At 41.4% G+C, this 12,506-nt stretch overlaps 1 protein-coding gene and 2 non-coding genes across 3 annotated transcripts in view; 1 reads left to right on the top strand and 2 right to left on the bottom strand.

Annotated features, from left to right (window-relative positions):
- Window positions 1-12,506, top strand: part of LOC139296758 (contactin-associated protein-like 4) — an 81,497-nt gene that overhangs the window by 40,805 nt on the left and 28,186 nt on the right. The window contains exons 6-11 of the mRNA XM_070919260.1: window positions 1,187-1,362; window positions 1,489-1,635; window positions 3,295-3,562; window positions 3,789-3,932; window positions 5,184-5,355; window positions 11,825-11,931. Coding sequence (XP_070775361.1) covers window positions 1,187-1,362; window positions 1,489-1,635; window positions 3,295-3,562; window positions 3,789-3,932; window positions 5,184-5,355; window positions 11,825-11,931 — 1,014 coding nt within the window. The remainder of the gene's footprint in view (window positions 1-1,186; window positions 1,363-1,488; window positions 1,636-3,294; window positions 3,563-3,788; window positions 3,933-5,183; window positions 5,356-11,824; window positions 11,932-12,506) is intronic.
- trnal-uaa (transfer RNA leucine (anticodon UAA)) lies at window positions 8,279-8,361 on the bottom strand. Its single transcript has one exon. It is a non-coding gene; the product is annotated as a tRNA-Leu (tRNA).
- On the bottom strand, window positions 8,874-8,956 carry trnal-caa (transfer RNA leucine (anticodon CAA)). The gene has a single exon. It is a non-coding gene; the product is annotated as a tRNA-Leu (tRNA).

The raw sequence follows: 12,506 nt of genomic DNA, 5'->3' as shown, positions 1-12,506 counted from the left end.
TCTCCAGCTCCACATTTTAACTTTCTCTCTCCGGATGAAATTGTTTTTCTCATCCAAGCTGCAGTCAAATATATCATCTCACAAAATGGGCTGAAATATCAAAGATACATTTGTCCATCATCTTCCAAACTGTCTCTGTTTCTCTCTTTGAAGTGGGATTGTCTCTCCCTAAAGAATCTCTAATACATTTTTAATGGTTAACTGTATTCAGCTCTTTCTACAGTTCCTTCTCTCAGCAAAAACACAAAGTTTCTCTCCCAGTACTTTGGGGGGATGGATCCACTTATTTGGACCGGCTGGTGCTCATCTATCATTAATGATGTCTCGCTGTTTCCTCTGCAGTTGTTCAAGTTGGGCATTATCACATATCTGGCTTCAGTTGTCAGTATGCAGATATCCTGCAGTCCCTAATGAGATGAGAGAGGGTGACCTCGGTGTGATCCTCCCTGTGGGATACTGAGAAAAGTGAAATATTTAGACACAATATGGAGGCTGGTGTGTTGTAGCTGTCATTGGGTTTGCCTTTTCTCGACACCAGGTCAGATTGTCAGACAGACGCAGACTTGCAGGTCAGATAATAAGAAGACAACAAACTAACAGGTCAGATAACAAACAACAGACTGTCAGATCAGAAAGTTAAAGATAGAAAAGGAAGAAAACAGCCAGATTACATAACTAAAAAGAAAATAGATTACCTGCTGTCATGCCTAATAGAAGCAAATCTACATATTAAATAACCAAAATAACAGACTTGAAAACACACTCATAAGACAAATAAGTTTAAAATTAAACTCATTCTTGTCTCTTATTGTCTATTCTTGTCTCATTTCATGCATAAGCTTTTTTCTTTTTCTTTTTTTGAATGTGGATTTTAGACTTTGCAAATTAAACAGTGAGGATGTGTTGATAAAAAAAAAAGACTGTGATCTTCGTGGTCTTCAGTAACAGTCTGTCTCTGTCTGCTTTATCCTCCCTGCTTCTGCCCTTCCTCTTTATTCCTCTTACTTCTTGTCACCTGACCTTCTCCTCCTCTTCATCCTTGTTTTCCTCTATATTCCCTTTTCTCCCCTATTTCCCTCCTTCCCCCCCCCCCCATTACTCACTCGTTCACTCCCATCCTACCCCTTCAACCCACTCTTCTTTTCCTCCTCCTCCTCTTTCTCCTCCTCCTCATCATCTCTTCCAGGTCGGACTTCATCGTCCGAACCCCGGCGTCTCGCCTCCCTCGGCAGCCTGTTAGATGATCAGCATTGGCACCATTTAGCAGTGGAGCGGCGCAGCTCTCACCTCAACCTTACTGTGGACAAACACACAGAGAGAGTTCAAATCCCTGCAGAGTTCAGCCACTGGGACATCCAGCAGGTGGGAGGGAACACGCCGCTCTGACACAGAAACACGCCTACACAAACATACTGCAAATACAAACACATTTATACAGCAAATATATTTCATTCGTGCCATTTTGTGTGTGCTTATGTCCCCACACAGCTGAGTGTAGGAGCAGTCCAGGACCTCGGCTCTCAGAAACCAGTCGTCTCCAAGAGGAACTTCCATGGCTGCCTTGAAAACCTGCTGTACAACGGCCTCAACCTGATAGAACTAGCTAAACACATTGACCACCAAGTTACTGTAGTGGTAAGTACAAGAAGTACAATTTTAGTCAAATTACGACGTGCAATGTGAAAAAGCTTACTTGAAGTGACAAACTCTCAGAGAATGATCTGCCAACTCTGCAGCTCTATTGAGCTTTTTAGCCTCTTTTAGCGTCGTGTTTTGGTTTGATGAGCGTACTGTTTTGGTTGAGCTTCAGCGCTCTGTGAGCTTGTTTTGGAGTTATTCTGCCTCCTAGTGGCCAAAGATTGATAAACGTTGCATTAACTTGACTGAAAGCTCAAAAGGGTAGATACATTGGAACTACTGGCTTACATATCTTTTGTGGTACCACATAGAGTTTTTTTTATTCCTCCAATGTGTTGATGACAATCACGTAAATCATTTGGGGAAAGTGAAGAGCTTTGATGTTCAGCTCCTCAAACTCTCTGGGCTCTAAGCTTTTATATCTGAGAGAGAAAACAGCATCAATAGCTGCGCCACCTAAAATAAAATCTGCAAGCTAAATTTGGCCCTCCACAGAATTCTTTTGGCTCGCCAAAAGCTGATAAAACATTCTGCTTGGTGTTATTTGTGACTTGTTCATTACGAGACGTGCTAACAAACACCACGAGGACACACAAGCTAAGGTTCCACTGAAGCTCCTCCAATGCTAACCGGTCCTTCACGTGCATTAATAAGCGCAGGTCAGCGCGTAGTATATGAGTGTATGTCTGTGTGTTCATACATGTTGACTGGGAAATCATCTTGATACGGTTGCTACTGCTAATGAGCTGCTAGCTGGTTAATGAAGCTAATGAGGCCAGTGAGTGATGAGAGGACGGAGGAGAGGAGACGATGGTTACGCTTCCTTTTCTTTTTCATTAGGACCTTTAGGTGTTTCTACAATGACAATAAGTGGACCGAACTCAGCGGAGAGCAACTCTGAACCATTTCTAATAAATGGTCTCTCATTACAGTAAAGGACCAGAGAGCAGAGAGGCAAAACTTCTTGGTAAAAAAAGGCTCAGAGATTCACACGCATGGCTGAAGATCTATTATAGGCTATTAGTTATATTCCTTTTTAATATAGAGAGCATATTTGGCCATTCTTAAAGGCAACAAAATGAAGTTGAGCCTTTGATGACGTATGTGTGTGTGTGTGTAGGTGTGTGAGGGGGATTTGGGCTGTGCATGTGTGTTAGTGAATGGCTTTTGGGGGATTTTATAGCTCACTTTTTACTTTATATTTTGCAGTGGGGCTCTGCATCCTCTACAATGCACTTCCATATATCACTTTAACAGCTCTACAAAGGGCTTTTAGATGTCATCTGTGTTTCCGGAGCATTATAAAGATAGCAGGCTGATATTCCCAGCAGAGAGCCGGGGCTGTAATATATTACTGCCGCAGCCTTAGCAATGGACCTGGTGTCATTACCACTACTCAAAACAATGGACCGCAACGGAAATGTCTATATAGTACTATTCACATACACACTAAGCTGGGTGACATTGGTATTTTCAGTTTGCATTCATGGCTTTTATTCTCAAGGAGACTTGCTGATGAGATCGTTGTGACATGAGGTCACATCGACACGCCCTCTGCAGCTGATTAATATTCATGTTTTCTGTTGTTTTATCTCCCTCGTAATCATTTTCACTGTCCCACCTCCTCTCTCTCCACACTGCATGTTTCTCTCTCAGGGCAATGTGACCTTTTCTTGTGCTGAGCCAGTTTCCGTCGCCGTGACGTTCCCCGGCCCCCAGAGCTTCCTCCAGTTGCCTGGGGCGACGGCGTCCTCGTCAGGGAGCTTGTCCGTGGGGTTCCAGTTCAGGTCGTGGAACGAGGCGGGGCTTCTGCTCACCTTTGACCTGCCTCAGGAAGGGGGCGTGGTCTGGCTGTACCTGAGTGAGGCCAGGCTCCGGCTACAGATCCATAAAGCTGGCCGGGCGCTGCTGGAGCTCAGTGCAGGTCTGTCTAACCGCCTATAAAATTAATTTGTAACCCTCTATTTTGTGTTACCAATGCCTAAAAGGTATATCTTAGCCTTTATAGCTAAACACCCTACTTGCGTATAACTTTATCACACCTAATCTCTAATCTTCATTTTACTCTTTTTGTAAACTTTGTTTTAAAAATGCTACATAAATGAAAATGCATACGATATAATTGTGATTATGATTAAATGTTTTCCCAGGTTCTGCTCTGAATGACGGTCAGTGGCATTCAGTAGAGCTGAACTCCAGACGAGGTCGTCTGACCATCGCTGTCGATAACGAAGACGGAGGCGTCGCTCACGCCAGCTCCACCGTCACCGCAGGAAGTCAACTCTTCTTTGGCGGTAAGAGTGAAACATATAATCTCAGTGTCTGTTATCAAACTGTAGAAGGGGTCAGTCACTGGACAGTACACTAAACTGAAAAGCGAGCTGGTAAATCTCTAACATGCTGATAATTGATAATATTTTGAATTAATATTCATCGGATATTCAAACAGTAGAAAATGTGGGTAGAGAATAAATCAGTACTCTTGAATAGTACTGTTCTACTTCAACTACATTTTGCAGTAGTCAGCGGTAATCAAGCTATATTTCAATTTTAAATGTAATCTTTCTCATTTATTAGGCATATTTACCTAAATTATTAATTGAATCTCCCTCATTTATGAATTATTTGATTCCTGACTTTTTATGTTTGGATTTAAATGAACTCCTGGTGTCTGTCAAGACTCAGACTGTCAAAGTAACCTGAATGTTTTATGTTATTTTATTCACATTTAGTTAAAATTGACGCTACTGCCTTTTCTGACCCCACCTTTAAACTTATAGTCCAGCACAGAATACAGTAATCATCTAGACTGACTCCGAAATGTGTCTGTTTCTGTTTCATTGTGGTTTTATTTGAACTTGTCTTATTTGCCCTGAAGATGTGTATTAATATTTGAAAGTTGTTGACATTTTTATATATTGTACAGTACAGTTGGTGTCGTCAATACTCACCTCTACAGTTGCGTGTGCACTGAGCCAAACGTAGCTTGTGGCTATTTGATAATGAAAGTTATAAGTCTGCTTATAACTCTCTCCCTTTCCTCTCAGTGCTGTCTTCACTCTGTCCTCCCTTCCTTTCTCTCTCCTCTTTCTCTTCCTGTCTTCTGTCCTCTCACCCTTCTCTCCAGTCTTTTTCTGCCCTTCTCCTTCTGTTTCACTGGCTTCTTCGCTTTCTCTTTTTCTTAAATCTCGTCTTTTTTGTCCTCTTTTTGCTCAGCGGTATTGCAGTCCAGGCATGTTCTTTAACTGCCTTAGGCTTTTTATCATCCTGCACATGCACACTCACACACTCCTTTTCCACGTTAAGTGGACTTCTTAGATAAAAAAAACATTCTCATCTTCCTTTGATCAAGGCTTGGCTTATATTTACATCATTCCAGCCACTTGAAAATACACAACTCACCACAAATCACAACTCAACTCTAATGTTACTCTTTAGTATGTTACAATAGGTTTGAACCCTGATCGAGCATTGTAAACTCTGCTGCCATGTCTCTCTCATCACTGTTTTTCTATAACTATAACTTTCTTTACTTTCCTGTCCAGGTTGTCCTGCTGAAGAGGACAGTCATGAATGTCAAAATCCCTTCAACATCTTTCAGGGCTGTATGCGTCTCCTCAGCGTGGACAACCAGCCAGTCGACCTGATCATGGTGCAGCAAAGACTGCTGGGAAATTACAGCCACCTGCAGATCGACATGTGTGGCATCATTGACAGGTCAGAACCACCAAAAGCCATCTCACCGGTCTACCGTTGGACCATCATTTTACCCTCTCTGCTATTACCAAGACACTGTATTCCTACGCAGGTACGCAGTCATGTGTGATTTCAACCATAAAATGCACAAGGCGTATGATCCTTCAGGGAATATGGTTGTGGGGTAGCTGGGAGTGTTCAGTATCAACAAATATATAAATATAATACAATAGACGTCATGTCTTAACATGCAGTGATCAACACTGTTCTACCAAGTGTGATTTGAAACCCACGAGGACTTGTGTCCATTGTTTGTAGAGTGCAACGCCTTAACTCCTGGACACAGCACCTGAGCTTAAGTTGTCAAACATCAATTCCTGAAGCCTGTGAAGGGTTAATCAAAGGAAGGAAAACCTCCTGTCAAATACAATACCAGGGTTGGGGTTCGCCATAACCACTCGGCCATCCTGGTACCGATGAAGGGCATAGAGCACAATTATTCTGCGAATCTGGGAAGGGCAATTTAAGGACTTAAACATATAATTCTTACAAAAAGATATACTACCAGTAGCGGGATTTGAACCTATAAGGACATGTATTCACTTCGTGAGGCCAAAAAAACCTGTTATCTGTTATCTGTTGGAGCCATTTAAGAGCTTTGAAATAAACAGCATGTTGATTTGATGAGAATCCAAACGGCTCAACTAATCATTAATATGAAGGCTCAGTGTAAAAGGTCAATCTGTTCAAATTCTGACCACAAAAGGCCATGCATTTTAAATAATGTTTTGTTATAGAACAAGAAGTGAAGCAATTTGCAATATAATCTGACTTCGTGTCCACTTTGTGCCCAAAAAAACCCATAAATCCCAGATTTGTTTGAGGATTCACTTCTTGTGCCCAGTTACCGTACCAGGTGTGGGATTTTAATCCCTGTAAGCCTTGGTCATACTGATACTGGTTATGGTAACACAGTGTTGTACTCTTGATCAATCAATGGCTTTGTCAACTGAAGGACTTTGGAGGAGGACATGCAGCCATTCAGCCATCCTGGTTATTTCTGCCATTCAGTGTCAGTATCCACACGATTTGCAAGATTGATAAAGAGACTTTAGTTATTGCACCTTGAATGAGTTAAGAGCAAAACCGCAGTTAAAAGAGGCCTGGTTTTATAACGGATAATACATTGGTGCGCCGGATACAGAGAGATCAATAGCTTGAGTCGTGTCCTGTCGGTCAGAGTTTCTTTTCGTCCTGAGCTGCCTCGACTGTTTTGTCTTCCAACTTTATATGAGACGCATCTATTGTGCAAGTGAAATGTAACTTTTTCTCTTCTTTGATTTTTTTGACAGAGTAATTTATTTGTGTTGTGGAGCGTTGGAGCAAGCAAACAAACACACACAAAGAATCAAAAGCACACACTCACACTCACTATTTCCAATAAGGAATGTGGAATATTGTTCAGTGGAGACCTGAGGTGTGAAATAAGCACCGACAGCCATATTTGTTTTATCCTCCCTGATATCTGGCAAATCAACATTTCTTTTCTGTCCTCTGTGCCTCACTAAAATCAGTGTCACTCTCACTTGTTATAATTTATCAGCATTGATCGAGCCTGTTCCAGTTAGCACCATGCTGACATCACTAGCAATACCACCGTTACCGCAGCAATCTTCTAATCTATTACTTTGCATCCTCTGTTAATGATGTCAGGGGTCTTCATTCTGGTTTTATTCTTATTCTAGCTGCAGAATGAGAAATACTAGGTGTTCTTTTTATACTGCAAATAATACGCTTTTTATTTCTAATTATTATATTACCACCTTCCAGTATTACCTGTCGAACGACAATAAACTTCAGTTGTATATAACTCTAAAAGGAAGTGCTTTATAATGCAGAATGTGACACACGGAGGAACACGAGGGGAACATGAATGTCTGAACCAAATGTCATGGAAATCCATCCAATAGTTGTTGAGACATTCCACTTAAAACAACAAATGTCAACCACACGGTGGTGCTTGAGGAAAAGCCAGAGAGTCACCAAAGTCAGTAGGAGGAGAATCTTGCTCTCGTGGGTTTAATTAAATATCTTCCTGTTTCTACAGTTGTTAGATTATTATTCAGCAGAATTCAGTTCCTGCACAGATCTGACTGCTCACTGGAACAGAACAAGAGAAAAATTATAGCTCCCATTGTACTTTCCCTTGCTGTAACTCTGTTGATTAAATTTGTGCTTCACGGGATATGAAGTTTAAAGGAAAATGGAGGTACAAATACAGCTTCCATACGTCTGCGTTAGTGTGTCTGTGTGCGCACACTTTATAGCAGTGTAACCCCCATGCAATGAGTACAACATAGAAGCAGCCATGCATTTAACAGACTTGACCCTTCAGTAGGGCTTTACTTCAGTTCTAACCCGGGTTCACATTGCAAGCAACATGATCAAACAGTCCACAGAAGTGCATCCATTTCCTACAGCGGTGAACTACCAGGAGGAAAAGACAACAACCTTCCCAGCCATTCAAAGATTGTAGACTCAAAAGTGGAGAAATCAAGCCCATTAATCACACGGGATGTTCTAAACGGCCCAGATAACACAAGGGACACCTAAACTTGTTTGTTTGTTTTCAGCCAATAGCTCCCAGCACTTGCTACAGAAGAAGACTGATAATAAATTTAACAATATGAAAGAAAACGCAGCACAGTTGAAAATACAGAAAATCATCACACCCAGTCAAAAGCTGCTACACATGAAACTAATCAGAGGCTCTAACTTCACCTACAGTGACTTGATCAATCATTGTAAATGTGGACCCCTTCCCGTAATAGTTGTCTATTTTCTGTGCTTTTCCTCTCTTACACTGTGCTATTGTCCTGATTTGATAGCAAAATGCCTTCATGCAAATGACACCTCCTGTACAACATGTATTAATCTAAGACAGTACCAGGAGTGGGGCTCGAACCCACGTGGGCATTTGCCCATTGGATCTTAAGTCCAACGCCTTAACCACTCGGCCATCCTGGTGCTGATTAATGCTCCTTTGTACACATCAGCAACATATCAGGATAGAACGGTTTTGGGATAAAACATGAAAAAACATATAATTCTTACAAAACAGAGTAAATACCTGGTTTGACTTGAACCCACGAGGACTTGTGTCCATTGCATCTTGAGCCTCAACCACTCGCCATCCTGGTGACAGTTTTCCTGCGAACTGGTCAATGTCTTTGGCTCCCGAAGCATTCTGGGAAATGGTGATCACTCAGTTACTCATCATTACTTGTTATTTGTGTCAACTAATGCCCCAAAATGCGATCGCCGACCCGTGTAATGACGTGCAAAGCTTAGATTATACTGACTTCATCAAACATTGATGCTTCAAGGTACATTTGAAAATATTTGACACGTTCATGTGTGAACTGCAGTCTTATCGCCCTCTTGAGGACTTGCATAGACGTAAGAGCACACATTATATACAAAGACATGTACTTACCATGATTAAGCTGGGTTTTGTCATTTGTGTGTTTACGACTTACTACCAGGAGTGGGATTTGAACCCACGAGGACACATGTCCATTGCATCTTGAGTGCAACGCCTTAACTACTCGGCCATCCTGGTGATATTATTGGCTCGTCACTCATTGACACTTCCTACTAAATGTGTACCTTATGTATTGATACGTGCGTTGTTAATCGCACTAGTTTGAAATTGTGTTCCTTAATGTGTGAGCACTGTAGCAGAACAGAACGAAGCTGCTTTTTATTCTTGCCGTGTCACCCCCTTAAGGACTCTTCACATCTAGATAAACTTAAATCCACAGTTCAAGTATGTACAAACGTATAAGCTGGTCGTTGTCGCTTGCGTTTATGTACTTATATAAACTCTGTTAAGTCTATTGTACTTTCATCGCTCTTGCCAGTGCAATAGAGTCATTTAGGCAAAACAGATGGACTGAACCAGCCGTTGTAGTCATCAACAGTCAGAACGATGTAGTTGAAACCCGTTCATGTGTGTGACAGAGATCAGATGTCACTACTGCCAGACTGAGTTTGATTACTGTACATCAGCACTCAGAGCCCTGACACCCCGTCATAGTCAGTCACACACACACACACACACTCAAGCTAAATATATAAAATAAAAGCAGTGTGGTAATGTGAATTTCAAGTGAAAGCTAAGTGCTTTATCTGCAGGCCTCCAGCTTACTCTTACATTAAAGCGGTAAAGAGATCAATGGAAGTAAAAAAAAAATCACACTGTAGCAGGCTGACAGGCTGCTGACTCTGGGCTTTTATCTAAATAAAAGAGAGGCTGCAGATTTCTGTACGGTAATCTGTTTTCTCTTCAGTACTCCTGCCTGGATTTGGGCAAACACACACTAAAAACACTGTCACATACATTTACATAAGTAAAGACGTGTAACATGTGTTTATGAATATAAAAACAGATCAAAACATAACACACACATTCCGCCAAGCTTCACCAGTGACGCAAAATGGTGTGTGTGCGTGTTTTTCTGTGTGTGTGTGTGCGTGTTGTGTGTGTTTGTGTCAAACCTCCTGGAGGTTGCCAGCCGGTCTTGGAACAGATGGAAAGCAACCAGTGTGGATAAAAACACTGTTACTCATCGTCTCCTGTCGTCCTCTCTCTGTCTGTCTTTTTCTCAGCAGAATGAGGTCACATAATGTCTTCATGCATCTTAATGGAGACATCAGAGGCTGAGCTCTGTTATTTTGAAGTGTCAGTTTAATGTATTTTCTCACTCCTACCTAAACATCATAAGGAACAGCTGAATTTGAGTCCAGCCTGCAGTTTCCTCCCAGTTCGTTTTTGTTCTGCACCGTTTTCCGAGCTTCAGGAACTGCTTGCCATGTCAACATTCATATTTCCTTTAGTTGTCATCTCTTGTCAAAAGGTACAGTTCTCTTTGAGGAGTGCTCAGACTCACACAATCTGATTCTCAGTTTTTATAATGTGGTTTGGATGCAGTTGGCATGTTCTTCTATTGCTGACTGCAAAGGTGCCAATATTTCTACTGCAGCCAGCTGCATACGTATAAAATAAAATGACTCCATCATTGGCTTTCTTAGATTACGTACGGTGGCCCTCAGGGGACAGGAGTCGCATTCACACGTGTGTGTCTGACAGGTCAATAAAAATGTATGAGCATGTAGGAATACAAAAATGGACTCTTGTAAATGTGAGTGGTTAGCACCATCGCATGGGAGGTAGAGCAGGGTAGAGCAGGTTGGGGGTTCAATCCCCGCCTCCCCCTGTAATGTCGAGGCTAGCACCTTGCATGGCAGCTCGGTCGCCATCTGTGTGTGTGTGAGTGAATGAGACCTGATCTGTAAAGCAGAGGGAGCCGTTAAGGTCTTTCCCTTTTTCTAGTGTCACAATTTCATTTTCAGTGTCAAATAAATGTGTCATCACTATCGCTGCCACCCCCCCCCCCCCCCCTACACAGGACTGATGTCATGATGGTTTCAGCAGTATGATATTTATCTATAAATAACACACAGAGCTCCAGCGAAGTCTCCTGGGAGCTGGATTCATTTAAAGAGCTTCTTCAAACAGTCTGGCAGCACTTCAGAAGAGCGGCTCGATTCAATCAGAAAAGATCTGCTGCTGAGAAGAAGTGAAAGGATATTTTCTATTCAGCGGAAAACTTTTCCTTTTCATATATTTTATAAGAGAAATGTGTGAAGTAATGAAATTATTCTTTTGATCTCTCTGGGGAAAGGTGAAAGTTGTTTCAAATTAGTATTCTTCGGAAGTCGTCTTTCCATTCAGCATAAGGAAGTCATTTTTCTTTCAAACCAACATCCTCCTTCAACTTTACCTAAATACAAACTGATATTAGAAATGAAAGACGTTCTATTCCTCCTACACTGCTATTTAGCATCATTTCTCTGTATGTTTAGGCGTACTGATGGCCATGAAAAAAATAACTTTGAAGAGCTTTGGATAAAAGTTTTTTCCCTCTGAAAGAGAAAGCTGCATTTTTTGAGAGCCATTTAGTTTAATGAAGTAGTTTTCTCTTTGAAAGGTAGTGTGAGTTTCAAAGTTCCCTCAATCATCCTGATGAAAGAGATGATCTGTAACCCCAAAGTCAAAGGTCAGCCAGTGCTTTTAAATGCTCACCAATACTTTCATTCTAACCACAGTAAGGCAAACGTTATGCAATGTGCGCCAAATCGATGCAGCAGATCAGAGATGTTGTCTGTTTTCATGCCACATATTTTTCTTCCTTGTCAAAACCAAGGTATTCAAGAACCATGTGTGTCCCGTTGAAGAGTCCGTGAACATTAAAAGATAAAAGGAGTGTTTAGTGTCAACTCTCTGTTGAAGTTATTTGGCGGCAGATCCAGAAGACTTGTTTCCAAACTTTTAAGATGACATAACAAGCGATTAAATCAACCCTAGACTTAAATGAACTCTTAGTCTCTTACTGTACTCAAATTGTCCTTTACCTGTCTGTCTCAGGTGTTCTCCCAGTCGCTGTGAACATGGCGGCCGCTGCAGTCAGTCCTGGACCGTCTTCCACTGTAACTGCTCTGACAGCGGCTACAGCGGAGCAACCTGCCACAGCTGTAAGTCACCTGTCGGTCAAACATCACCACATCAGCACCAAACCAAATGAAGACAGACAGAGACAGATAGACAGGGAGAGAGGTGAGATGGGACGGATGAAATACAAATTAGGAATGAGGCAGTGTGTCAAACAGAATAATGAAGATCTTTTTTTATCTCCTGCACAATTTCAACTCGGTGGCAGAGCAAACAGACAGAAAGATCTGCCGAGATGAACTTAGATGGAACATCTTGTGGTTCAAACCCACGAGAACATATGAACACATCATATCTATTAAACAAAGATAATAACATTCATAGTGCTTCATACACAATGCAATAAAACAGCACTGACCAAACAAAATGATAGTAGTTTTTTCTGCCATTTGTTCAATTGAATGAAGGACATATCATTATTATTATGAATGTTGAGTGTATGACATCACTGGGTACAAGAGAAAAGTGTGTGTACTTCTTGGTTATTTGTCTACATTGCAGCCTCTGCACATTTCTTAAGACATAATTCAAAATCAAAAGATTGACATTCCTTCTATTGGCAATAAAAAAATATCTTACAAAACAAGTTAATTACTGA

The sequence above is a fragment of the Enoplosus armatus genome, chromosome 14 (assembly GCF_043641665.1).
Source record: "Enoplosus armatus isolate fEnoArm2 chromosome 14, fEnoArm2.hap1, whole genome shotgun sequence".
NCBI lineage: Eukaryota > Metazoa > Chordata > Actinopteri > Centrarchiformes > Enoplosidae > Enoplosus > Enoplosus armatus.
Note: the sequence above shows the minus strand (reverse complement) of the source record. Positions and strands in the feature narration are given on the sequence as shown.